The following is a 26,904-nucleotide window of genomic DNA, read 5'->3' as shown; positions in this document are numbered from 1 at the left end:
TACAGTAAACAGCAACAATCCATCTGACCAATATCCAACTAATATATATGACTGTTACCAGTAAATCATAAATACTCCCATCAGAACAATTCTGTTTGCAGGTTAGAAACTTAGTGTGTGTACTTGAGGTGTGTAGCAAACATCCAGCCGTGCATCATCACACCCTGTGCTTCTGTTGGGGGAGACAAAACGACCACATCCCCGACTCAACAGTGACAAGGGCAAATCCTTCATGATGTCATTTCCTTTTGCGCAGCTGAGTCAAGGAAACAAGTTATTGTATAGATTGCAAGTAATCAGGATAGCAGCAACATTGACTTGATCTGGCAATATTCAGTATTAGCATGCTTATTTTTCCAGCTTCAGTGTATTTTTGACACCCATATATCATTAACTTATTACCAAATTATCAGGATGACAAATGAAATAATCAATACAAAAGAAATTGTTTTCAAGTGAGTAGCACCAGTATCACAGTAATACTTGCTTTAAATGTAATCCATTCATTTTTATAACAAGAACAATATCAATGTTAAATAAAAAAAGGCATAAAACAGGTAATTCTTAGAAAGTACAAAGACCCGTTTTTAAATTGAAAAATTGCTGTATACCTATAGATATAGGTCACACGGTACAGGTCACTTGATAACACACCAACCAGCAGCTTACAGTGAAGATATAGTGTGTATTTTATCACATAGCTTTTACTTGAGTTAGTCATCTTATTAAAACAGAGATACAATGATTAATATCAAATGAATAACCTTGACTCTGAAAGGCCTGAAAATATTCACAGACAATGGTCAGAAAAGTCTAGTCAAGGATTTGTTTGTCTTTTCAGGTTCACTTTGTGTTCGCCTGTGCTTTAGCTTTCTGATTTGTATCAACTTTTACTGTTGAAAGCTGAAAGACAAAATATCAGACATACCTGCTCTCTTCCCTACAAAGACTGCTGTCTGTATGTGTTAGTGCTTGTATGTGTGTTCAGTTCTTGTTGCTATGCTGTCTGGAGTCACTATTTTGTGTTTCTGTTGCTGTGGCTCCAGGGACTTAGGCTGTAAATTTGTAACACACACACACACACACACACACACACACACACACACACACACACACACACACACACACACACACACACACACAGGGTTTGTCATGGCATTTGTTAGAATGATTGTTCTGGATGTAAATACATTCTTGAATAAGACATTTAGATCATTCCAGGATTTAATAAATACAGAGACAGTATATGGGATCCGGCTTTCAGCACCTGAAGTGTAACAATGAGTTTAATAGATTTTCTGAACCAGGGATAGAAGAAGGCATAGATGATGGGGTTTAGACAGGAGTTAAAATGCGCAAGCCAAATCTCAAAGGCTACAGATGAAGCATCAACTAAAGTGTCTTCACCTGCGAGAGAGGGGATGTAGTATGGAGAGAAACAAATCAAAAAGACAACAATAACAATGCCAAGAGTCCTGGCTGCTTTCAGCTCAGTTTTCTTCACCACCCTGGAACGCTGAGGTGCAGCAGCTCGAGCATGCACGAGCATGAGACACGACACGACAAATAATCTAACATATAGAACAGTGGTCCCCAAACTACGGCCCACAGGCCGGATACGGCCCGCCTAAACATTTGGCCCGGCCCCCTGAACAATATCATAGACGCATTTTGATTTTTTTTTTTCCATATATGTGTATTTGTATTTGATAATAAAATTGATAGCTAGCTATGAACTATTTTCATTATTAACTATTAAGGTGTGTTCACACCAAACGCGACGCAAATTTTCACGTCGCTTTATTCGCGCAAATTTGATCGCTGGATCAAAATGTTTATATTCGCGTCATTCGCAATTAAAGCGATGCGAAAATTCACATTGCCATTTGGTGTTAACACACAGTCAGTTAGTAACTATTTCAAACACGCATAGAGCGTGACATTCTATTCCGCCCTTCTGCAGTCTGTGCCTCTATCTGGCAACCCCCAGAAAAAAATCCTAGACCCGAACCCAGAGAGGGTTATTTGGTAGTGTCATTATAGATTTCCTTACTTTTTTTCTGTGAAGAACCCAGAGAGGGTTACTTGGTTGTGTGGCTTTCTGGAAAACAATACATTTTTACATTTAGGCACCCCTGCCATCGTCACACTTTTTCTGTTACAAACTGACCCCGGCCCCCCATCAGAGAAGGGGAAAGTTATGTGGCCCTCGCAGAAAAAAGTTTGGGGACCCCTGATATAGTTACAATAATAGTAATTGGTAAAATAAAGGTGAAAGTGAGGTCAACAAGTCCTGCTATATAGTTAATGACAACCACACACTCTCCCTGGCAAGTAATGGATTTACCTGGATCCTCTAGATCAGGGGTCGGCAACTAAGTTTGGCCTTGGGCCAAATTTTTTCTGACTAACTCAATGGTGGGCCAAAATTACATTTTCATCAGGCAAACCTGTCTTTTCCACTAAAAAAAATTCTCCCATTTTTCTACATAAACGTGATTTAATAAAGTTATTTATATTAAATCATTTGAATTTGTTACACTGTTATTACAATGTCTGCGTTAGGAAACAGCCAGTAGCCTGGTGATAATAAGGCTGCTGTCTGTAATCACACATACTCTGTTAAGACTTACGCAATGCTTAAATAATAAACACTTTTCTGAGCTTAACTCACGTATTTATCATTTTAAGGTCATTTGCTGTAATGATTTGGTTTCCGTTGGTAACGCAGCCTCTTCTGATGCTGTTATTGTTTTTTTTTGCTGAGATAACGAGATAACATGAGACATTAGTTAGCTAGCTAGCAAGACAGTCAAAAGGAAAGTCGACATCGAAGGTAGGACGTATAAAGAAGAGTGGGGAGAAAAATATGCATTCATCCTACCTGATTATATTAACGCCAAGCCAGTCTGTCTCATCTGCAATGAGGTTGTTGCAGTTTGCAAAGAATATAATATCCGAAGGCACCACGAGACTAAGCACGGCAACTTCAAAGCTGCATATCCACTCCAGACAGAGGCGCGAAGGCAGAAAGTTAGCGCACTGACAGCTGGATATGCACACAGCAGCAAGATCCTGGTTCGAGGACTCACAGCGCAGCAAAAGGTGACAAGTGCGTCCCTTAAAGCAGCATGGGTTCTAACCCGGCACCACAAACCATTCACTGATGCAGAGGTTTTTAAAGAAGTGATGGTGGCAGTTTTGGAGGAGCTGGCTACTGATAAATCAATGGATCCCCGGCACATAGACACACTGTCGGATGCTGCCTCTAATTCCATTAGAGGGGAACGCCACTAGGGAAGTTATATTTACCAAACTGGAGAATGAATCAAACTCCATTCATTGTCATTTGAGAAAATCAACCTCATCATGACAGACGGGGCACCTGCCATGGTTGGTTGCCACAGAGGTCTGGTGAGCAGAATGAAGGAGATCGCGCCCCAAATGCACGGATTGCATTGCCTTATTCACCAGAGTGTCCTGTGCGCCAGGCTCAGTGGAGAGCTAAAGGGTGTTATGGATAAAGTAATGCGTGTCATTAATTTTGTCAGAGGTACATCAAGCACACAGCATCGTCTTTTCCGACAACTTGTGGCTGAGTCAGAGGAGGCCATTTATGATGACCTGCTGCTTCACAACGACGTGCGCTGATAAGTAAAGGCAAAGCGCTGGAACGCTTGTGTGCGCTACTGGATGAGGTTAAGGCCTTCCTGAGATTAAGCAAGATACGAGCTGCAGGCGACCACCTTGCCTTTCCAGAAGATGAAATGGCCATGTCCAACGTTGCATTTTTAACGGATATTTTAGGCCACCTGAACCAGCTTAACGTGCAGCTACAAGGGAGAGATAAGACCATTGTGGACCTGGTTGAAAAGCTGGAATCGTTTACCAAGAAACTGGAGTTGTTCCAGTCAGACATATCAAGTGGAAGGCTCTTGCACTTCACTACACTAAAATCACAGGGACGGGGAAAAGTGACAGGGCTGATGGTTGACTTCGTCAAACAGCTACGAGCCAACTTCAAGTCCAGGTTTGAGGACTACTCCATCCCGAGGGACTTCATCGCTTTTGTCCATGACCCACTCACTGTCCGAAGTGCGGATTTCTCCTCCCTGGCTAAAAAAATCATCCCCTCGTTGAATGAGGCCGCATTTCAGCTGGAGTTTATTGATTTTCAAACAAGCTCCCTGGTCAGCGATGCGCTTGGAGCGCAATCCCTGGAGGATTTTTGGATCGCATGCTCAGAGGAGTACAGGTGGATTAAGAAACTTGCCTTTTATGTGCTGACGATGTTTCCCTCTACCTATACTTATGAATCGAGCTTTTCTTCAATGAACGCCATCAAGATGCATGCGAGGAACCGCCTAACGCGCAAAAATCTGGAGAACTGCTTGTTGATTTAACTGACATCCATGTCGCCAGACATCCAAAAGATTGTGACTGAAGGGAGATGCCAGTTTTCCCATTAAGTGAGTAGCCTTTTAAGTTTTTAATAGTCATATAGTCAGTCAATAGTAGCTTGATTTTATTTACGTAAATAGTCATTTCTTTTTTGCTTTTTTTGCTCTGTAATTTCAGGAGCGCAGCGCATGTCCCAATTTCCCACCACAAGCCGGTGTGCAGAACTTTTTTTTCTCTTTTTTTTTTAAATTTTACTTATTTGATCTCTGAGCCAAGTTTGTTGTTTGTTTGAATTCAATGAAACAGATTTTTCACTGTCTGTTGGAGCAGCACACAGAGTTTTTTGCACTCTTTTTTCTCAGAGCGCACATGTGCCAAATAAGTTCCTACCTGAAGCCAGTGTGCATCTGAAGTCAAGCAGATACTGCCTTATTTTATTTTATCATATTTTGTCAGTTCACGACTTTTGAATAAATGTTCTGAAATCTGTGTAGAATTGTTGTTTTTTGATAGCAAATATATATATCAGTTGTTGTTTTTTTATTAATGTCATCTGGTGGGCCAGATATTGTTGGCAGCGGGCCACATTTGGCCCGCGGGCCGCCAGTTGCCGACCACTGTTCTTGATGATCATTTAAAAGGAAAATGCGAAAGACAATTGAACAGATCCAACACAAACAAACACAGATTTGTGCCTTTCTTTTTGTCACTCTGGTGGGGTACCACAGAGGGTTACAAATGGCAATGTAGCGGTCGATTGATGTGAGCACCATGTTAGCAACTGAGGAGGAGGTAATGATGTAATCTATAATATAATACAGAGTGCACAAAATATCACCAAGAATCCAGCAGGCTTCTATATAGATGATTTCAAAAGGCATCAGCAGGAAGCCCACAAGGAGGTCTGCATTGCTTTTAGGAAATTGATAAACTCAAGTTGGAGCTAAATCTAAAAGGTCCTGTAGCCAGAGGGCTTGGGCTAACATCTTGCTGGTATACGTTGGGGATAATTAGATATATTTTTTAAACATGGAGTATCCTGCTGACATTTGGCATGTTAGCTTCTTTGCGCACTGCATTTCCCATTGACAGTTGTACATGTCCCATCTCTTCCTATTATCACAGGCCCTAATTTAAACATGGCACAAGCTGGCGCTAGGCCAAGTGTAAGTGTCATTGTGCATTTCAAGCAGGCTCAAATGATGCTTTCACTCCAAGCGCCATCACTCCTTCACTTGCACTCAGTCTGTGTGCACACCATAAAAAATTTTGCGTCATAGACCAAGGACATGCAAGTCATTGGTCAATGGTATCATGTGTGAAGTGCTGTTTAAAAGGCGCACCAAACAGATGGGTACATGTGCAGCAGATGCCCAAAAACATGGAAACATTGGCTGCCACCTCCTCCCAGGCCTGTTTCACCTCTAGTGGCTTTGATTAATGCCTGCTATTCCCAGTCACCTGGGGCCTCATGTATCATGTATGTTTACGCAAGAAAAACTTACGTACGCCAGGATCGACGCTCGCGTTCAGATGTATCAACGCAAAAAGTTCGTCGATTCTTGCGCTGTTTCACGCCAACTCTGAAGGTGCCGTAGAAGTTGGCGGAAAGCCGATTCTTGCGTTAACTGCACGTTGGTCCGTTGGCGACACCCTGTGGCGGTGTTTGGTAACTGACTATTTGATAAACGCACATACATCGGGCACAAAAAAGCCTTCCAGCGGGAGATGGCGGACCGTTCCGGGGTGTGTCAGTCGACCCTCAGCCGGGCCATGCCCTGGGTGGTGGACCTGATCAGTGAATAATTTTATATTAAATATTAAAGCGCAGTTTGCAGCAGGAGCCGGATTCTCTAATGTCTAATTCTCTAATGACTGCACTCATGTTGCCATAAAAGCGTCGTCCCATGAGGAACACTCTTACGTTCATCGTAAGGGTTTCCACTCCATCAGTGCGCAGATCATCGAAGCGCAGGGGCTGGAGGAATGGACGCCGATCCCGGCCGGGTAGCCGTCCTCGCACGCCAGAATTTCATTTGGGTAAGAAGCGATTACACATTCCTCCGGAGGGCAGCTGTACACCGCTTGACCTCCACCTTGAGGTCCTGGAACCGTGTGTCATTTGTTATCAGAGACCTATTCACCCAAACGCACTCCATGCTGAAAAGTTAACATTGTGCATATGACACAAACAAAACTGCACAATTGACTTTTTACTTCACACTCGTGGCCACCTGGAATTCCTGCTTCTTTAAATTCTAAAATATACTATTTTATCATGGACTTTTCTGTAAAATGTTTTACCAATTACGTTCCCATACCACCAGGGTAATAACTCTTGTAACACATACCCGAGTGGAGTACCAAAGTAATAACGGAAACTCTTATTTTAATTTTATTATTGATCAGGTGAATGAAAGTGTAAGAGAAACAGTGCAAGAACAGCAACCAAGATGCTATGTTCAGAAGGTCTCAACAGGAAAATTTTACAATAGTCACAAATACTTATCATCATTTGAGATGAAGTGTATCCTGGAATAACTGCAGTGAGCTTTGCATTTGGTACATAAAAACTCATTAACATTAAATGAAATGGTTGACTGGAAAGAAAGGATGACAAGCTGCTAACGAACAATGGATCAAGAATAAAGGGAGGCTGATTTCCCTCTTTGATTTTTAGGGCCTGAGCCTGAAGGAACTTCAGGCGAAGACCCTATTATGTTTGCTCGTTTTCTCTCTTTTTGAGAAGTTGTCAAATTTGTTGCCAGTGAAACCGTACATTACTTAAATGATGAACTGAATTTTTTTGGAACTGGCCTAGACACTGTATCTTGTCTATTAAAAACAACCAACTACTTACTTTCTCTGACAACTGCAGGCTTATAGAGCCACCAGCTAATATGCTATTTAGCTGACCAGCCAGATTGGAGAGTAGACAAGTAATTGCAGCTGCAAATTACTGCAAACATATGAATAAAATCATACTCACCACTAAAACTGGAACACACATTTATGGCACAGTCAGGCTGATCAGTCCACACAAAATGCAGAAGAGTGACAAGCATACAGCTTGCAACGAGCTCGCAGAAACAGCACAGCTAACAGCAACTCTGATGACATCTCTGCCTGTCACTCAAACTGGCCTGCCCTACATTGTGCATGATTTTACACCCTCATAGATATTAAATGGGAGATGATACAAAACTTTAACCTTACGTCCCTGTCAGGTTCATTATAAAATTGAACAACCACATTTGACATAAACAATGACACCAAGGTACTTCCTGTTTAAAAAATCTTGTCCTCATTCGTCATTGGGGTAGCAGTCCGTCAGTCATACCCCCCTGAAAATACACCATGTGATTGGCCTGTAGTCCATCAGAGAGGATACAGTAAGTCAGTTTGTTTTTTTACTGTCTCTTTTAAACAAACTACCTTACACTGCCAGTAATCCCCTGACTCAAAATCCTGTCACAATAGTCCCATCAGGGCAGCGTTGAATTAAGTTACAGATTTTTAGTTATGAACTCAGTTTGGACTTTCTGTTCTACATGCATGTAGTTGTTAATTGTCTCATTGGTTTAGTTGTATTTAATCCTCTTGTAGTTTTCACTTGTTATAGGAGCATTTGTTTATTGTGACTGTTCTGCATGAGTTATTCCTTCCCGTGTGCTCAAGTGAGTGACTTTTTTCAGAAATTTCCATTAAACCTTCGTGCACTTCAGTGCATTTACCTTAAGGTCACTGTGCTAGTTTCAAACCCTTTTCTCTAACAAATGGACACTTGTCTTCAGGTCCTCATTTACAAGTTTGCAAACCTGGAAGACAACAGTGGCATTTCTGAATCACTGAAAATGAGGGGAAACACTGTTAAACCATGTTGCATTAATCAAATATTGTTCAAATTATTTTTTCAGAATGTAGAATATTTTTTTCCACCTTTGAGCTTTCAAACATAGACTTTCTACTTTTTAATCCTCATTTACAGTTTCAGATATATAGTATATAGTATTAATATATCAATATTGTATTCATACAGAAATCTTACATCCGTCAGTGATTAAAATCATGAATAGACTTATACTGTCGTGTCTCTTGCATAAATGCACACAGTAGCGAGTAAACAATCCTTCTTTACTGAAGGAAAGACCCAACAAAATAAGGGAAACACTTCTTTTCATAATGCTTATTTATTCTTTATTAGATATTAGAATGTAGACGACACAGGATGAAATGGGGACACAGGAGGTCTTAAGAGAACTTAAACAGTAAAAATATACATTAATCATTTGTATTTGGAGCAAAGTGTACAGTAAACCACAGTTTAACATTTAAATCATGTAAATAGTCCTAGCATGAAATCAAACTTTGTCACCTTAAGATGAGAAACAAAAGGATGGTTTACTTTTGACAGTTGACTACTTTGAAATAATATTTTGTCACTCCTTTACTTAACCCGAATATGAGGTTCTTTAAATGGTAGACTCAACAATAACAGGTTTTCCTTTGCATGCATACTTTGTCATTCTCTTTGTTTCTAGAATAGTTTCGTATTACAGGAGCCAGGCTTTAGTATCTGCAGTGAAACAATTAATTTAACAGATTTTCTGAACCAGGGGTAAAAAAAGGCATAGATCAAAGGATTCAGACAGGAGTTAAAATAGAACAAATACACCACAAAAAATCCAGTTGTAGCATCAAGTATGTGACTGCCTGCAAGTATGTAACAGAAATATGGACACAGGCATATTAAAAAGACAAGTACCACAACACTAACAGACCTAGCTGCTTTCAATTCAGACTTTTGAACAGTTACAGTCCCTGAACGCCTCATCGTGACAGCTGCAAAATGAGACCGCATGGCTCGAGCCTGAGACACAGCCACCACAAATATTCTCATATACAGAACAACAATGACAGAAATCGGTAAAATTAATGTTAAGATAAGATCAACGACATTTTCAATAAAACTAAAATGAAATACACACTCCCCAGCGCAGGAATTATATTTCCCAGGATGTACAAGCATTTCCTTCATTACCCCGATGAGATACAACAGAGAACATATCCAACAAAAACATATACATGTTTGAATTCTTTTGTGACTGACTTTGGTATGGTAATGCAGAGGGTCACAAATAGTCAGATAGCGATCAATTGATATGAGCACCATGTTTCCTACAGAGGCAGAGATTACAAGGTGGTCTAAAAAATAAAACACAGCACACATAAAGTCACCAAGTATCCAGCAGCCCTCTGAGAAGGAAATAGAAAAGGACAAGAGGAGACCAACAAAGAAATCGGAGACAGCCAGAGACAGGAGGAGGAGGTTAGTGGGAGTGTGGAGCTGCCTGGAGACACAAGAGAGCTACATTTAGTACCAGTCATGATATCACATTGAGAAAAAAAACACTCAAAATTATCTGCTACTTGAAGTGGGAGATGGAGATGATGACCATCAGGTTGAGAACTGCAGTGAGCAGCGAGATGATGGACACGAGGACGTAACATAATACAATAACAGAATAAGGACGCTTTGGCTTCACGCAGGAGGTGTTGAGTTGTGGAAAGCAGAGTTCTTCCATCCCCAGACAGGAAGGAGGAGAGAAGGAGCTGCAAAGCTCTGGCAGATTCTCGGCCAAAGCTTGGAGCACTCTTGCTTATATTTGTCTTTACTTAACAGTGTCTCCCTTCTGTCCCTCCCAACATGAGCTCCCCCTTTTCTACATCAGCATAATATATTGTACTGTTGTGTATGTATATTGTCTTGAATAGCAAAATGTCCTGGTGACACATACTGTAATGGCTTTATACTTTTTTGGGATCAAATGGTTTTGAAATTTCATATTTCACCATCATATAAAAAAATATAAATAATACATAACATAGCCTTAAAAAGGTGAAACTGGGTTTTAAAAGAGGGTATTAAACATGGCTGCCAAATCTCCATCGGAACCAGGGGTGTGATTGTCCCCATTGCTTGTGCACTTTTTTCGACCACATCTCTTCCATCCCTTCGCCTCTCTATTAATGTGCTTGGACACAGAGCTCTGTGAACAGCCAGCCTCTCTAGCAATGACCTTTTGTGTCTTGCCCTCCTTGTGCAGGGTGTCAATGGTTGTCTTTTGGACATCTGTCAAATCAGCAGTCTTCCCCATGATTGTGTCGCCTACAGAACTCAATCAAGACAATTTAAAGGCGTTTGCAGGTGTTTTGAGTGAATTAGCTGATAAGAGTGTGGCACCAGTTGTCTTCAATATTGAACCCTTTCACAATATTCTAATTTTCTGATATACTGAATTTGACTTCTAATAGCTGTCAAACAGGGCTGTCAGCTGTGTATCAACTTGACTTCTGCACAACACAACTGATGGTCCCAACCACATGAAGAAGGCAAGAAATTCCACAAATGAACCCTGAGAATGCAAACTTGTGAAGTGAAAACCATTTCAGGTGACGACATCATGAAGCTCATTGAGAGAAGGACAAGGGTCGGCAGCGCTGTAAACAAAGCAAAGGGCGGCTACTTTGAGGAACCTAAAATATAAAACATATTTAAAGTTATTAAACATTTTTTCTTTGCCACATAATTCCATACATCTTGCTTCATATCTTTGATGCTTTCAGTATGTATCTACAAAGTACAAATTCGTAAAAAGAAAATAAAGAAAAAACATTGAATGAGGAGGTGTGTTCAGTGCTAGTGCAATATACTTATATTTATGCATCTCACCTTTTTTTGTGCATTGCACATGTAAAAACAGTATATATATCCCCAGCCACTTCCCCCAGTTCTTCATTCCCAGGCCAGCCGAGAGATATAATCCCTCCAGCGCATCCTGGTTCAGCCTCGAGGCCTCCTCCCGGTTGGGCATGACTGGAACACCCCCTGAGGGAGGCATCCAGGAGGCATCCTCACCAGATGCCCAAACCACCTCAACTGACTCCTGAACTTTGGAGCTTTGTGGAAAAGCTGCTGTTTCTGTCCCATGGACAAGCCGCTGTGGAGCGTGGATTCTCCATAAACAATCAGGTGGAGATGTGCAATATGAACGAGGACACTATAGTCTCACAGAGACTGATCTGCGACTACGTGAGGGTGTGTTGTGGAGTGGTCAAAGTGCCACTGACAAAAGAGCTGCTAAGTGAGTGTGCAGCTGCTCACAGCTGGTACAAGATCTTCTCGGAAGGTGAGAGGAAGATAAAGGAAAAGACAAAACAGATGAACAAGAGAAAAAGGGCTGAAAATGAGCTTGAAGAGCTACACAAGAAAAGAAGAACAATCTCAACTCTGTGTGAAACTCTAGAGAAGGATGCAGATAGCCTTGCAGAGAATACAGCAGGGACCAAGATGGCAGAACTCATCACTAAATCCAACTCCATGAGAAAAAGATGCAAGGACAAGAGCGGGGAGTTGATGACTGTGAAATTGAGAAGAGGGTGGTAGAGCTACGCTATGTGTCTTGAAGAGAATTTGGGGTGTTAGAAAACAATGGACCTCTGTGTTGATTGGTTTCTCTCATTAAGAGTGATGTGTTGTTATTCAAACATTTATGTACATTATTTTTCAACCTTTTGGCTTGAAACAGGCTGATTTGAGGACTTACTTACAATGGAGACTGCTTTAAGTGCTGGAAGTGTTATTATTCTGTCTCCTTATTTGGGAAAAAAAGTCTTTTTGCAGGATTAACAAATGGCTTCAACTGAGCCATGATGGAGACTGCTTTAAATGTTATTGTCTTATTATTGTGTATGGTTCCTAAATGCAATGCAGTGGATTGTTTAACATAATACAACTTGTGTATGTTATATTGGCTCTATTCTGCATCATAATGGAAAAAAAAATAGAAAAAAAGAAAGAGAATGCCAACTGAGCTTTGATTATGTTTACAAGAAAATAAATAGAGTCTGTCTTAAATGTCTTAAAAAGCATTAAATTTGACTTTTAAAATGGTGCAACAACCCTGTCAGGAGACCCACAGGCCAGCCATACCTTGCAAGGCTCCTTCTTCAGCCTGACGGCTCCCCTCACCTCTGGTGTCTACCAGCGGGTTCGGGGAATCCTGCTGTGACCGGCCCCAGCAGCCTTACGGCCACAGCTCACAACAGCCTCCTCGACAATGGCAGAGCGGAACATGGCCCATTCGGACTCAATGTCCCCCACTGCCCCCAGGATGTGGTCAAAGCTCTGCCAGAGGTGGGAGTCGAAGATCATCCTGACAGCTTCTTCCGCCAGACGTTCCCAACAAACCCTCACTACTCGTTCTGGCCTGCCAGGTCCTCAAGGCATCTTCCCCTGCCACCTGATCCAACTCACCACCAGATGGTTATCAGTTGACAGCAGATCCTCTCTCCACCTGAGTGTCCAGAACATGCGGTCACAGGTCAGATGATACGACTATAAAATCAATCATAGACCTGCGACCTAGGATGTGCTGGTGCCATGTGCACTGGTGGGCATCTTTGTGCTTGAACATGGTGTTAGTTATGGACAAACTGCGACTTGCACAGAAGTCCAATAACTGCACACCACTCGCATTCATGTCAGGCCTGCCATTCCTTCCAATCACACCCTTCATGTGAGTGTTGAAGTCCCGCAGTAGGACAATGGAGTCCCCAGTAGGGGCACCATCCAGCACCAAAAAGGCACCACCAGCTCCAAAAAGGGTGGGTACTCTGAACTGGTGTTCGGGACATAAAGGCAGACAACAGTCAGTATCCATTCTCCAAGGCGTAGGGAAGCAACTCTGTTCATCCACCGGGGTAAACCCCAGCATACAGGCAGAGAGTCTGAGGGCTATCAAAAAGCCCACCCCGGCCCTCTCACCCAGAACAACTCCAGCAAAAAAGAGAATCCAACCCCTCTCAAGGACTTGGGTTCTCGACCCGAAGCTATCAAGGTAAGGTTGAGCCAGTAACACTTAACCTCTTCCACCAGCTCTGGCTCCTTCCCTGGCAGAGAGGTAACATTCCATGTCCCAAAAGCCAGCTTCCATGCCTGGGGAACAGACAGCCAAGGCCCCGCCTTGGACTTCTGCCCATACCACCAGACACTTCTGGTTCCTCCTGCGGGTAGTGGGTCCACGGGAGGACGTGTCCATGTAACTTTTCGGGCTAGGCCCTGCTGGACCCCATGAACCAAGGCCCGGCCACAAGGTGCTCACCATCGCACCCCTACCCTTGGTCCAGGGTGGGGTACACAGACTCTTAGGTGTTGCTTCCATAAGGGGTCTATTAAATCAGTCTTCCTTGGGTGATCCTACCAGGGGCAAAAAGCCCCAAATAGCATAGCTCCTTGGGTCACTAGGGCACTCAAACTCCTCCACCATGATGGTGACGGTTCCAGGAGGAGCCCACATATTCCATCAAATTTTTTTAATAAAACATGCCGCATAATCAAGGATTTTTGACAAAAGCATTCAACATTATTAGATAGATTAAAGCTGCTGATCCTGATCCTTTCATTAAAGGTTCCACTGACCTGACTGCTGCTGTGGCTCAAAATGGTTTCTGTTAGCTCCTTGAGCGTGCTCAGCTGTCGTCCAATTTGCTGCGTGTAGCACTGCATGAACCGCTTCTTTCTGTCTCCAACACTTGACTCACATGAGGCTTCCAGTGTAACAAAGTCCTTAAGATAGAAGAAGGTCATAAAACACTTGAAAGCATAATTTTTTGTCTTACTCTCATTCATTTACCTGGGAGTACAGCAGAAGTGGTCCCCTACGAGTGCTGTATGTCTTTGGAAGTGTTGGCTCATTTGACCTGAGCAGACAGCCGCTGTTGGATAGACATGGTAGAGTCCTGTTGGAGATATATATATATGTGTGTGTGTGTGTGTGTGTGTGAGTGTGTGTGTGTGTGTGTGTGTGTGTGTGTGTGTGTGTGTGTGTGTGTGTGTGTGTGTGACTGTTACCAGTAAATCATAAATACTCCCATCAGAACAATTCTGTTTGCAGGTTAGAAACTTAGTGTGTGTACTTGAGGTGTGTAGCAAACATCCAGCCGTGCATCATCACACCCTGTGCTTCTGTTGGGGGAGACAAAACAACCACATCCCCGACTCAACAGTGACAAGGAAAAATCCTTCATGATGTCATTTTCTTTTGCGCAGCTGAGTCAAGGAAACAAGTTATTGTATAGATTGCAAGTAATCAGGATAGCAGCAACATTGACTTGATCTGGCAATATTCAGTATTAGCATGCTTATTTTTCCAGCTTCAGTGTATTTTTGACACCCATATATCATTAACTTATTACCAAATTATCAGGATGACAAATGAAATAATCAATACAAAAGAAATTGTTTTCAAGTGAGTAGCACCAGTATCACAGTAATACTTGCTTTAAATGTAAACCATTATTTTTTTATAACAAGAACAATATTAATGTTAAATTACAAAACAGGCATAAAACAGGGAATTCTTAGAAAGTACAAAGACCCATTTTTAAATTGAAAAATTGCTGTATACCTATAGCTATAGGTCACACGGTACAGGTCACTTGATAACACACCAACCAGCAGCTTACAGTGAAGATATAGTGTGTATTTTATCACATAGCTTTTACTTGAGTTAGTCATCTTATTAAAACAGAGATACAATGATTAATATCAAATGAATAACCTTGACTCTGAAAGGCCTGAAAATATTCACAGACAATGGTCAGAAAAGTCTAGTCAAGGATTTGTTTGTCTTTTCAGGTTCACATTGTGTTCGCCTGTGCCTGAGCTTTCTGATTTGTATCAACTTTTACTGTTGAAAGCTGAAAGACAAAATATCAGATACACACACACACACACACACACACACACACACACACACACACACACACAATTACTTTACTCCACAACAACTATCTGAATCAGATATCCTGAACCAGATTCAGTTCTTGTTTGTTTTGAAGGGAAAAATTTTGCATAGAAAACATGACAAAAGCTGCTGATGATGATGTACTTTCAAAATTAAAGCCATCAACTTGAACTGGACACAACTGGAACACACACCACTAAAACCATACCAGACATTTGCTCTGAGTTTTGCTTGAGCATGCTCCATCATTGAGTATAGCATTATTTCAGGCAGGCTGCAGTGTTCACAATAACAATGACAAATACATTTTAAAATGTATAGTTGTCCACTGTAGAGACCTCTGTGTGAAAATGATAAGCATTCCTTCAATTTGATGTTTTGGACAGACAGAGGTCAGTATGAGAGGGAAGAGTAACACAGATTAACTTTGTATATCTCGTTATGTCACATACAGGCCTGTGTTTCATGTGAAACTTTAGACTTTTGTTTGCAGTGTCATCTGAGCGCCAGAGCTCCTCCGGCGTCTTTGTCTGCAGTTTGTTTTCTGTCAAGAGCTCCTCATGAGTGGTTGATTTGATTTTGACTGTAACACAAGTTGTCTCAGTGTTTGTCATGGCATTTGTTAGAATGATTGTTCTGGATGAAAATACATTCTTGAATAAGACATTTAGATCTTTCCAGTATTTAATAAATACACAGGGACGGCATACATTTACACAGAGATGGAGTGAAATAGGAGTCATGATATCACTTGACATTAGCTCAAACGAATACATTGAAAGAACCCCAGTCAGAAGTTTTAACATCGTCTCTAAAATATTTTAGCATCACGAGATCCGGTTTTCAGCACCTGAAGTGTAACAATGAGTTTAATAGATTTTCTGAACCAGGGATAGAAGAAGGCATAGATGATGGGGTTTAGACAGGAGTTAAAATGCGCAAGCCAAATCTCAAAGGCTACAGATGAAGCATCAACTAAAGTGTCTTCACCTGCGAGAGAGGGGATGTAGTATGGAGAGAAACAAATCAAAAAGACAACAATAACAATGCCAAGAGTCCTGGCTGCTTTCAGCTCAGTTTTCTTCACCACCCTGGAACGCTGAGGTGCAGCAGCTCCAATTTTGGAGCGCATGGCACGAGCATGAGACATAGCCACGACAAATAATCTAACATATAGAGTTACAATGATAGTAATTGGTAAAATAAAGGTGAAAGTGAGGTCAACAAGTCCTGCTGTATAGCTGATCACAACCACACACTCTCCCTGGCAAGTAATGGATTTACCTGGAGCTTCTAGATGATCATTTAAAAGGAAAATGCGAAAGACAATTGAACAGATCCAACACAAACAAACACAGATTTGTGCCTTTCTTTTTGTCACTCTGGTGGGGTACCACAGAGGGTTACAAATGGCAATGTAGCGGTCGATTGATATGAGCACCATGTTAGCAACTGAGGAGGAGGTAATGATGTAATCTATAATATAATACAGAGTGCACAAAATATCACCAAGAATCCAGCAGGCTTCTATATAGATGATTTCAACAGGCATCAGCAGGAAGCCCACAAGGAGGTCTGAGAAAGCTAGAGAGAGGAGGAGGAGGTTGGTTGGGGTGTGAAGCTGCCTGGAGAGAGAGGCAGAGAGCCAGAGGGATAGAGAATCTCATTAATATGTTGTTATCATGGAGTTAGACCACAAAAATCATATTTGTACATTTCATATAGGAATCTAAATACAGATTAAATCATTGTCACAGCACATACATCAATGTCATATGTATCATAAAAACAACACTTTATCTTATGCTGTGAAGCTGATATCTACCTAAAGTGGGAGATGGAGATGATGACCAGCAGGTTAAGAACAACAGTGATGAGAGAAATAGAAGAGAGCAGAACGTATATAAGCATGGCTTCAGTAGGAGGCTGTCTTGGCCTCTTGCAGGAGGAGTTAAGTTGTGGAAAGCAAAGTTCAGATTCTTCCATGGTCTCCAACATCATCAACCACTGAAGCTTATCGGTGACAGTGTGACAAAGCTCTCTGTCAGACAGTCCTTTTAATACTCTCTATTCTACTGCCTCCTCCCAGCTTCAGCTCTGGTTTTGGAACCTTATGGTCCTCCTCCCCCCATTCATGTGAGTTGGACAATAGGACAACAGTGCAGAGTGGTTAGTGCCTACTTTGAACTCCCCTCCTTCCGAGTAATCACTCAACTTCTCTAGAGCCCACACTTCTCTCAAACACTTCTTCTCCATGACTTAGTAGTGATTTTCAAGCTCCTGTTGCCATTAAGTACAACCTTCTGTGCTCCAAGCCGCGTTATTTCTATCAGCACAGCTCCATGTCCCACGTTACTGGCATCTGTGTAGAACATAAAGGGGTGGTCAAAGTTTGGATGCCAAGGAATGGGTTAGGAAAACCAGACAGGTCCTCAAGGTCTTGAAGGCAGAAATCCTGAAATTTGCTCCTGTATGCTCCAGGTCATTTAGAGGCCCTGCTAGTTGAGGAAAGTTTGGAACAAAACTTTGGTACTATCCTGACATGCCAAGAAACCTCTGAACTGCCTTGAGGTTAGTTGGCCCTGGAAATTCCTCAACCACTCTGATTTTGTTGGGATCCAGCTGTATTCCTGCCGCTGAAACAATATCACTAACAGACTTGAGGGAGGGGCTGCACGGTGGTGCAGTGGTTAGCACTGTCGCCTCACAGCAAGAAGGTTCTGGGTTCCAGTCCCGGCTTGGGAACGGGATCTTTCTGTGTGGAGTTTGTATGTTCTCCCTTTGCCTGTGTGGGTTCTCTCCAGGTACTCTGGCTTCCTCCTATCGTCCAAAGACATCAAGAGGGGACTAGGCTGATTGATACTCTTAAGCCTTGTCATATTTTTCCGATGGGTTGTGCTTTTCCAAATTTCCAGATTGGCTAAAGGGCGTAGTGGGTTGTGCTCAGGTGATAAGATTATGAAGTAACTAGTGGGCAAATGGAGCATCGTCACAAACTGTAATATAATACTTGCTTAAGATGTGACGTGGAGACACTAAAATAAGCCTGTGAATAGTGAAAAATTTAGAGTACAATACATATTCTTTCCCCCAGGTAATAATATGCCATCAATTGAAGACTATTTAAGTTAATCTAAAAGGTCCTGTAGCCAGAGGGCTTGGGATAACATCTTGCTGGTATACGTTGGGGATAATTAGATACATTTTTTAAACATGGAGTATCCTGCTGACATTTGGCATGTTAGCTTCTTTGCGCACTGCATTTCCCATTGACAGTTGTACATGTCCCATCTCTTCCTATTATCACAGGCCCTAATTTAAACATGGCACAAGCTGGCGCTAGGCCAAGTGCAAGTGTCATTGTGCATTTCAAGCAGGCTCAAATGATGCTTTCACTCCAAGCGCCATCACTCCTAAACTAACAAATGAACTTGTACTCAGTATGAGTGCACACCATAAAAAATTTTGCGCCATAGACCAGGGTTAGGGTTTAATGGCTGCTTCTTTTTGTGCTGCTTGCTGAGGTTTGTGCTCTTTTAGGGCTTCTCTGTTCACATCCCTGTCTGTCCTTCTCTCCTCCTGTTTTCCATTATATCGCTCTGTCTCTGCCCTGCTTTCCTGCTCTCTTCCCCCCTAACTGGTCAAAGTAGATGTCCCTCCCCATTGAGCCTGGATCTGTCTGACAGTCCTGCCATTTGAAAGGAAGGTTTTAATTGCAGCTGTTGCAGGAAGTGCTTGCTTATGGAGAATTGTTGGGTATAAATTTATTGAAGGAGTCTGGTGCTTGATCTACTCTACTTGTAAAGTGCTATGAGATAACTTTTGTTGTGATTTGGAGCTATGCAAATGAAATTGAATTGACTTGACTTGTAGCACAGCCACACTTACCAGAATTAGGCTTAACATGCCCGAGCGCATACATACATTCCCCCAACCACCTGGCACCATTGCTTAAATAGGGCCCTATTTGTAAAGATGTTCCATAAACAAATACATTCATTAAAATGTAATGTGTCATATAATCTTCCTTTCCCAACTCCATCTAACCAGCCTCCTCACCCCCAGCCCTACTCACTGCTTTAAGGAGCTACAGTTCCATTGATCACGGACAAACTCCCACAGCTAAATAATGCACCAAGTTCTTGGTCTGCAGCCAATCTGAAGTGGTAAAGAAGGTTTGAAACTACCTGCTCAGCCTTTTCAGAAACTGTGAAAAGTAAATGTTCATTGATGATCCTCTCCCTGATCTTGGCATGGGAGCTGAATGACTTAGCAGGCTTTTTTTTTTACCTCAACTCCTGGATGTAGGCTGCCCACACAAATCATAGCTTTGATTTTATTGATGATCTTTATTTTTATTGTTACGAGCCATATTTTGATTAGACTGACGAACTTCACCCAAGCAGGCTTAGCAGCAAATCCATGTGCAGTGCTGTATGCATGACTGTGTGCATCCAAGTCACATGCTTCCTTGTCTTTACAGCTCATTACTCTCAATGCTAGCTCCCCCTGCTGCCCCTCCACTGCTGCCAGCTCTTAATCCTGAATTACCTCTTTCCCTGCCTCTAAACCATATATTTCATTCACAAGTTTCCTTATAACCATTTCTCCTTTCCTGTCATTGTTACTCATTGATCATGTTCTCCCAGTGCATGCGTGGGTTCTCTCCAGGTACTGCGGCTCTTACCCGCCAGGTATACATGTCTTCTCGCGCACTAAAAATTATCAGTTGCAAGCATTTTTTTTGGCAAAGTCAGAGCAAGCATCCCTGTGTCCTCCAGTCATCTATTCATTAGTACCTTTGGCGCTATAATTTTGGACTCTATCACCAATCTCTCTAGGTTACATTTCTAAATTGCCACCTAAAATCAAACCATCATTCAACTCCCATCTCCCTTCAAAATTTTACCGTCATCTTTTGTTATGGAATATTTTTAATTCCATTGGTCCATCGGCTGTTTCCATGATCAATCTCTGTCTGGCTGGCTGTGTCCCTTACCAATTGATTCGTATTATGTGCTGTTCTTGCAAAAAACAAACAAACACCTTGGCCTTTCCCTTTTGAACAATTATAGGCCTGCATCACAACTGCTTTTTCTGTTCAAACTGCTTGAATAAGCTGTGGCTGAGGTAAGGCAAGACCATCCATACATCCATTTTCTACCGCTTATCCAGTTAAAGGTGGCGGGGGCTGGAGTCTATCCCAGCAGCCTTCGGGCGAGAGGAACGGGCCAACACATGAAGACAGACAACCATTCACACTCACAGTCACACCGTGACTGTGAGTAAACACAGTCAATTTAGAGTATCAATCAGCCTCGTCCCCTCTTGATGTCTTTGGACTGTGGGAGGAAGCTGGAGTACCAGAGAGAACCCACACAGGAACAGGGAGAACATGGAGACTCACACAGAAAGACTCGGTGCTCGAACCCAGAACCTTCTTGCTGTGAGGCAACAGTATCAACTACTGCCCCACTGTGCCACCTCGTAAGGCAGGACCATATTATTTATATGGCACTTTTCATGCATAAGACATCCAAAGGGCCTCATAAAATCACAGGGAAATAGAAATAAATTGTGATGAAATACATAGAAATCAATGCCATAGAATTTAATTGTAATTACAATGTCAAATTTCACATAAGAAAATGAGTTAAAAGTTTTCTGAAAGGCTTCAGCAAACAACAGAGCTTTTAAACCTGATTTAGAAATCTTTAATGAGAAGCAGCTTACTATCGTTTTAGATAATCATAAACTGTATAATGTTGGGCATTCCAAAGCGTCGTTCCACAGAAACAGCCCTGGTTATCATCACTAATGACATTTTGAATGCAGAATAGGGCTTGAACAGTTACAGTTTTACTGAATTTGTTCTGTTTTACTCATTGGATCAAAACTTTCAAACAATAGCACCTAAACTATGGAATGCCCTCCCCTGTTCTCTCTGATCAGTTGTGTCATTTACACTTTCAGAATCCGACTGAAAGTTCTGCTCTTTAGACAGGCATCAGGTTAGCCAGCCTATTCAGGATTTTATAACCGTCATGTTTAGTTGATATTCTGTATTTTTATGGTATTGTTCTTACTCTCTAGGTACTCTACCAGGTCAGCTGTTCCTCAGTCACAATCCTATACAGAGCAGTTTCTAGGTTAGTGTGAGACCAGGTGACCTTATGTGTTGGAGCAAATTTCCAAACAAGCGTTACTCAGAAAAACTCAGCATATGCAAGGGGTGGGAAAGTGCTTTCTTTATTGAAGGAAACAATAATAAAGTAACAATCTGTACATGACAGCAGCTTCTCAGCAGTTGTAAATGATATAGGCAGTCTTGTACACATTCAAATCATACATCCAGGCATGATAGGTCCCGCTGGGAGAATCTCTCTGTCTCTCTCTCTCTCTGTTTCCAACATGATTACAATTCAGTATTAATCTATTATGTCCTTTTAATAGGTCAAATCTGTTCATGTGTCCTGAAAAAGTCTAAATTGTAAACGCAGATCACTCAATTACAAGTACTGGTAGATTTCATGTTGAGGTTAATACAACCTGCAATAGAACAGCTCATAATGAATGTAGTGGTGAGATTCTATTGAATCTTTTCATGAGAGATGTTGATTTATTGTCCATTCATGTTTCTGTCCATCTCAGTCATGTGAATTACAGTGACAAAATATGAGGACCAGTGCCTGGTATAAGCCAGTACCATTCAAAACAATATCTATTTTTATTTTAATGTTTGTGATAATAACATATTGTGCTAGAATTACATTCAACAGGTTATGGGCATATAAATCATTGCATTTAGTGTTTTATTTGCATTATTTCATGAAAGAAATTGTCAAGAAATTGTACAGTCATAACTGTTGTCTGTTTTTGGAAGTTATTTTTTTTTGTCAAGATTTAAAACACAAAAAAATGCTACACAGATTATCAGAAATGTGTGACCTCAACCATGACCAAAGTGCTGCTGATATCTTCGACAGTCATCAAGTTAGAGAGCTTTAACCATGTCAAAGCTTTGAAAAACATCCATGTAAATGCATATATTCACACAACATTATACTCACATTTTTCTCAATAGATATTCTTGCTACAGTATATTCGCCTCACAAGAGTCAGGCTGCAGTATCTTCAGTGTGACAATATATCTGACAGCTTTTTTAAACCAAGGGTAGCAACAGACGTAGATGACAGGGTTTAGACAAGAATTGAAATACAACAGAAAAATCATGAATGCCTCAGTTGAAGAGCCGACTAAGATGTTGTAACCTGTAAAAGACACACAGTAATACGGTGAGTAACACATGAGAAACACAACAATAAGAACACCAAGTGTCCTTGCAGCTTTAATTTCAGATTTTGTAGCAGTTGTTTTTGCATATTGCTGTAAAGTGATAGCTGCAGTGTGGGACCTCATAGCACGAGCCTGAGATGCAGCTGTCACAAACACTCTGGCACAGAGAAGTATGATGATACCAATGGGGATAATAAAGCCAATGGTCAAATCTACAATTCCATTAATATTAACAACACACTCTCCGTAGCAGGAACTGGAGCTGTTTTGTTGTTTCAGGCTGTCATATAAAAGGCCAACGCTAAAGAATGTTGACAACATCCATGACAAACAAATACAAACTGAAATATTACGGGATGTGATTTTAGTGGTGTAATGCAGAGGGTCACATATAGCCACATAGCGGTCGACTGATATGAGCAAGATGTTTCCTACTGAAGCAGTGACTATTGTGATAGGGAAAAAATAATAAAGAGTACACAAGAAGTCACCCAACATCCAGCAGGTCTGTGTCAAAATGATTTCAACAGGCATCACCACGAGGCCAATAAGAAAGTCTGAGATAGCTAGAGAGAGGAGGAGGCTGTTGGTGGGTCTGTGGAGCCTCCTGCAGTCAGAGAATATAATCACATCATCAATATGTCTTTTGAATGATAAGAAAAAACACAAAAACACAGTATAACTACATAGATCACCAACCAGCATGTACCAGTACAAGCTGAGGAGCAGCAGTATATCCATGTGCAAGTCTAAAGCCACTTGCCTGAAGTAGGAGATGGAGATGATGACTAGTAGGTTGAGGGCTACAGTAAGCACAGAGACGCAGGAAAGCAGAATATAAAGAAGTTTAGATCCAGTGTTAGTTTCTGGCCTCCTGCAGGAGGAGTTGAGATGAGGAAAGCAGAGTTTGACTGTCTCAGTCATTGGAATGAGGAGATACTGCTGAGCTCTCACAGCTCTGAGCAACCTCTTGTCTATACAGCTCTTTTATCTCTCTACTCGCCCTCCTCCTACATGTCTCTTATTGGATGCTCCTCTTCTTTTGCTCTCTGTTTATTTACCCCGGGGATAGTGGTTGCCTATTGGAGGATATTTTGAACGATAATTTGTAGGTCTGTAGCATATTTTACCACAAAGGTATACTGTGCTTAAAAGTAAACCACTATTGTAATGCTAAAAATCCCTAATTGAGCCTTAAATTACCTCACTAACTCTCTAATCCTGCTTCTGGCCTCTGTCTTTCTTGATCTCTGTTCATCTCAATTTCAAACCTTTCAGTTCTGTTTCGTTTATAAGTTTAATTTTTCTTTCTTGTCTTATATGAATGAATATTCATCCACTTCATTATGTCTATTCTGCCTCTTTTTGAATCTGTATTTCATATTATAGATTTCTCATTAGATGATGCAAAAGCAACGGACAAATCTTCCCTGTACGCATCATCGATAGCAAACATTTTTGTTAAAGGCCCAAACAATGAGACAACGTCAACAAGATCTTTCTCTTTGGGCTTGTAACACCTGTAATTTGTAGTCTGTCCAAATGTAACCATTGATTGTCAAAGTTGTTGTTTTTCCATTGAAATAATGACAATACACAGTGTAGAGGTCTATAGTTTTAGGACCCCATACAACAAAGATCTGAATTTTCAAAATTAAATGGTTCAGCAGTGTTTTCAACAGTCAGTGTTTGGGGGTTTTGAGTAGAATAGATAGGAGTACAAACATAGTTCTAGCAGCATCCAGTTGGCCCTGGCCGAAGAAAGGCAAATGGTGGCTAAACCAGGCTGGCAGGGGAGAGGGGGGCAGAGCTGAGTGCTGAAGACCTGAAGGGCTGAGGGAGCAGTTGCAGGACGCTGGTTTTGCTGTCAAGCCCCACAGAGGTGTCATGGGCTATTTGATGAAATGCCAAAGATGCGGGGTGCCCACTTGAAAAACCTATAAAGTCACAAGGTCTGAAACATCCAGCTCTGTGTCCAGTCAATAGGACAGTAAAAGTCTGTAAAAACCATAAGGGTCGAAGGATGCACCGGAGCAAGATGGGCTGCCTGCGACACAGTGGTGTGCAATGAAAAGGGCAACCTGGTGAGACCGAGGAGAGGCGAGGTTGGGTGTCCAAATACAGTACTCAACATCTCTAGGCACAAAATAGAGGGGGCTACAATTGCTCTCGTAAAAACAATGTATCTAATGACCTACAACAAAGGGGACAAGCCAGCCAAGAAACAAGTCAGCGGGTGCAGGACAGTGAGGCAGGGGAGAGGAAAAGGTCAGTGAATTGACCAACAGCAGCAGCTAGGAAATAATGGGAGTCATTTGACAGAGAAGCAGATCAAGTGCTGGAGACTGTGCTCGCCATTGACATAGGCGGGAAACGGAGAGTATCATCTACAATCATCTGGACCCTGGGTCCAGACTGCTTTGGGACGGAGCAGAGAGAGACCCAAGGCCTGCAACCCGAGGGAGGACATAAGGACCTTGCTTTCAGCAGAGTACCATCGAAGGGACAGAGGGCAATGGGAAAAGGACAGGATTAAGTTCACCAAAAACCCCTTCAAGTACCTGTCAGCGTTTCAAGGACACAAAAGATCAGGGGCCTCATGTATCAATACTTGCATGAATTTCATACTAAAAAACTGCGGTGGCAAGAATCGCAAAAGTTGCGTATGCACAAAAAATTCGTATGTATCAATATGTGCGAGCGCCGGAATCCACGCACGTTTTCCTTCCTTGATCCCAATCAGCGTGGAACTGAGCGCAGATGTCAGAGTGACCGGGCCCGCCCCCATTATGCCCACCTATGAATACGCAAATTCATTTAAATAGGGTCTCCGCTGTCCGCACTAGCAAAATAATGTCAAAATAAAAGAGGTTCACGGCGTGCGAGCTGGAGGTGCTGGTCGGGGAGGTGGAGGCGCGACAGCAGATTCTGTTTGGCAGCCTGTCCAGTGGTGTCAGTATCAACAATGAACAATAAATGAATGGCATAAGGTGTGTGAGAGGGTGAACGCCGTGGGTTCGGAGCAATGCACTCCTGCGGGGATGAAAAGAAAGTGGTCAGACCTATTATTGGCTAAAGTTCCCTTTTAATTTTCTAATGCATGTCTGCAGTTCTAACTTCCTAAACAATGCAAGCTAAACATATGACTAAATTCAACACTGCACAATCACTAAATGCAATAACTACAATGATCAATGGGCTTCAATCTAAATTTAAATAGCAATATGAAAATGGCACCAACAGGACCGCAAGGTGGAGGTCAAGCCGCGTACAGCTGCCCTCTGGAGGAGTGCCAGCCAGGCAGGCGGGGGTCAGGGAGAGGGGCACCTGACGGAATTTGAGCAGCAGGTGGCGGCAGTCATGAGCAGCATCTCTGTGGAGGGGGAATTGTCGCCACCACCCACGCTGACTCCGAGAACCTGGAGGGTAAGTGGCAACTCCATTTCTTACGCAACATTTCCACATGCTTTGCCACAGATGTAAAGGCGACAAATTCACAGAATCAGCCATTTAAATAAACCAATAAATTTAATGTTTAACAGAAATTGATCTGTCAGCCATGCCGCCGATGTGCAGCACCCCTGCCGGCTCAGTGTCATCCGCCAGGACCAGCGGCATTTGGGCCAGCCCTTCCCCCAGACCCAGCACCAGCACCAGGCCGACAAGCGGCAAACGGTCCTCCATCCCACCTGGACCCAGAGGCGCATCCTCTGGCCGACACGGATCCAGTGGGAGGGTCCTCACACAGGTGGTCCTGCAGTCGCAGGAGGACATTATTAGGGGAATAACGGGGATCAATGAGCAGCTCGACCGACTAATAAATGTTCTGGAATGTTTAGTGGACAAAATAAATTAATCTGGCTTCATGAATTGTGTAATCGCTTCTTAGCCAATCACATTGTGGAAATGAAATTCTAGCGTGTGAGGACGGCTACCCGTCCCGGATAGGTGTCCATCCATCCAGCCTCTGCGCATCAATGATCTGCACATTGATGGAGTGGAAACCCTTACGATGAACGTAAGCATATCCCTAATGGGACGGCGCTTTTACGGCAACATGAGTGCAGCCAATGGCTCCAATTACATTAGAGAATCTAGCTATTGCTGCAAACTGCGCTGTCATATTGGCCTGTTCAACCGCACAGGAAGAGAATTTAATGTACCTGCGGGAGAGGTGGATGATCAGGTCCACCACCCAGGGCATGGCCCGGCTGAGGGTCGACTGACTCACCCCGGAACAGTCCGCCATCTCCCGCTGGAAGGCTTTTTCGTGCCCGATGTATGTGCGGTTATCAAATAGTCAGTTACCAAACACCGCCACAGGGTGTCGCCAAAGGACCAAAGTGCAGTTAACGCAAGAATCGGCTTTCCGCCAACTTCTACAGCACCTTCAAAGTT

The 26,904-nt window shown here is 42.3% G+C and overlaps 4 protein-coding genes across 4 annotated transcripts; all 4 read right to left on the bottom strand.

Moving 5' to 3' along the window:
- Window positions 1-1,207: 1,207 nt before the first annotated feature.
- On the bottom strand, window positions 1,208-6,750 carry LOC147252442 (trace amine-associated receptor 8b-like). Its single transcript, XM_086221143.1, has 5 exons — window positions 6,713-6,750; window positions 5,036-5,313; window positions 3,890-3,901; window positions 2,245-2,356; window positions 1,208-1,586 (listed from the first exon to the last, which is right to left on the bottom strand). The coding sequence occupies exons 1-5, from the start codon at window positions 6,748-6,750 to the stop codon at window positions 1,208-1,210; spliced, it is 819 nt and encodes a 272-aa protein (XP_086077269.1).
- Window positions 6,751-8,588: 1,838 nt separating this feature from the next.
- On the bottom strand, window positions 8,589-9,986 carry LOC147252441 (trace amine-associated receptor 13c-like). The gene is made up of 2 exons (XM_086221317.1): window positions 9,832-9,986; window positions 8,589-9,752 (listed from the first exon to the last, which is right to left on the bottom strand). Exons 1-2 carry the CDS (start codon window positions 9,984-9,986, stop codon window positions 8,939-8,941), a joined length of 969 nt encoding a protein of 322 aa, XP_086077443.1. The 3' UTR covers window positions 8,589-8,938.
- A 6,034-nt stretch (window positions 9,987-16,020) lies between these two features.
- LOC147252440 (trace amine-associated receptor 13c-like) lies at window positions 16,021-17,210 on the bottom strand. The gene is made up of 2 exons (XM_086221142.1): window positions 17,035-17,210; window positions 16,021-16,834 (listed from the first exon to the last, which is right to left on the bottom strand). Exons 1-2 carry the CDS (start codon window positions 17,208-17,210, stop codon window positions 16,021-16,023), a joined length of 990 nt encoding a protein of 329 aa, XP_086077268.1.
- A 4,316-nt stretch (window positions 17,211-21,526) lies between these two features.
- LOC147252439 (trace amine-associated receptor 6-like) lies at window positions 21,527-23,452 on the bottom strand. The gene is made up of 2 exons (XM_086220760.1): window positions 23,270-23,452; window positions 21,527-23,113 (listed from the first exon to the last, which is right to left on the bottom strand). The coding sequence occupies exons 1-2, from the start codon at window positions 23,428-23,430 to the stop codon at window positions 22,303-22,305; spliced, it is 972 nt and encodes a 323-aa protein (XP_086076886.1). The 5' UTR covers window positions 23,431-23,452; the 3' UTR covers window positions 21,527-22,302.
- Window positions 23,453-26,904: the final 3,452 nt, after the last annotated feature.

The sequence above is a fragment of the Aulostomus chinensis genome, chromosome 12, assembly GCF_037954235.1.
Source record: "Aulostomus chinensis isolate RoL2024-O1b breed Wild chromosome 12, RoL_Achi_v1.0, whole genome shotgun sequence".
Taxonomy (NCBI): domain Eukaryota; kingdom Metazoa; phylum Chordata; class Actinopteri; order Syngnathiformes; family Aulostomidae; genus Aulostomus; species Aulostomus chinensis.
Note: the sequence above shows the minus strand (reverse complement) of the source record. Positions and strands in the feature narration are given on the sequence as shown.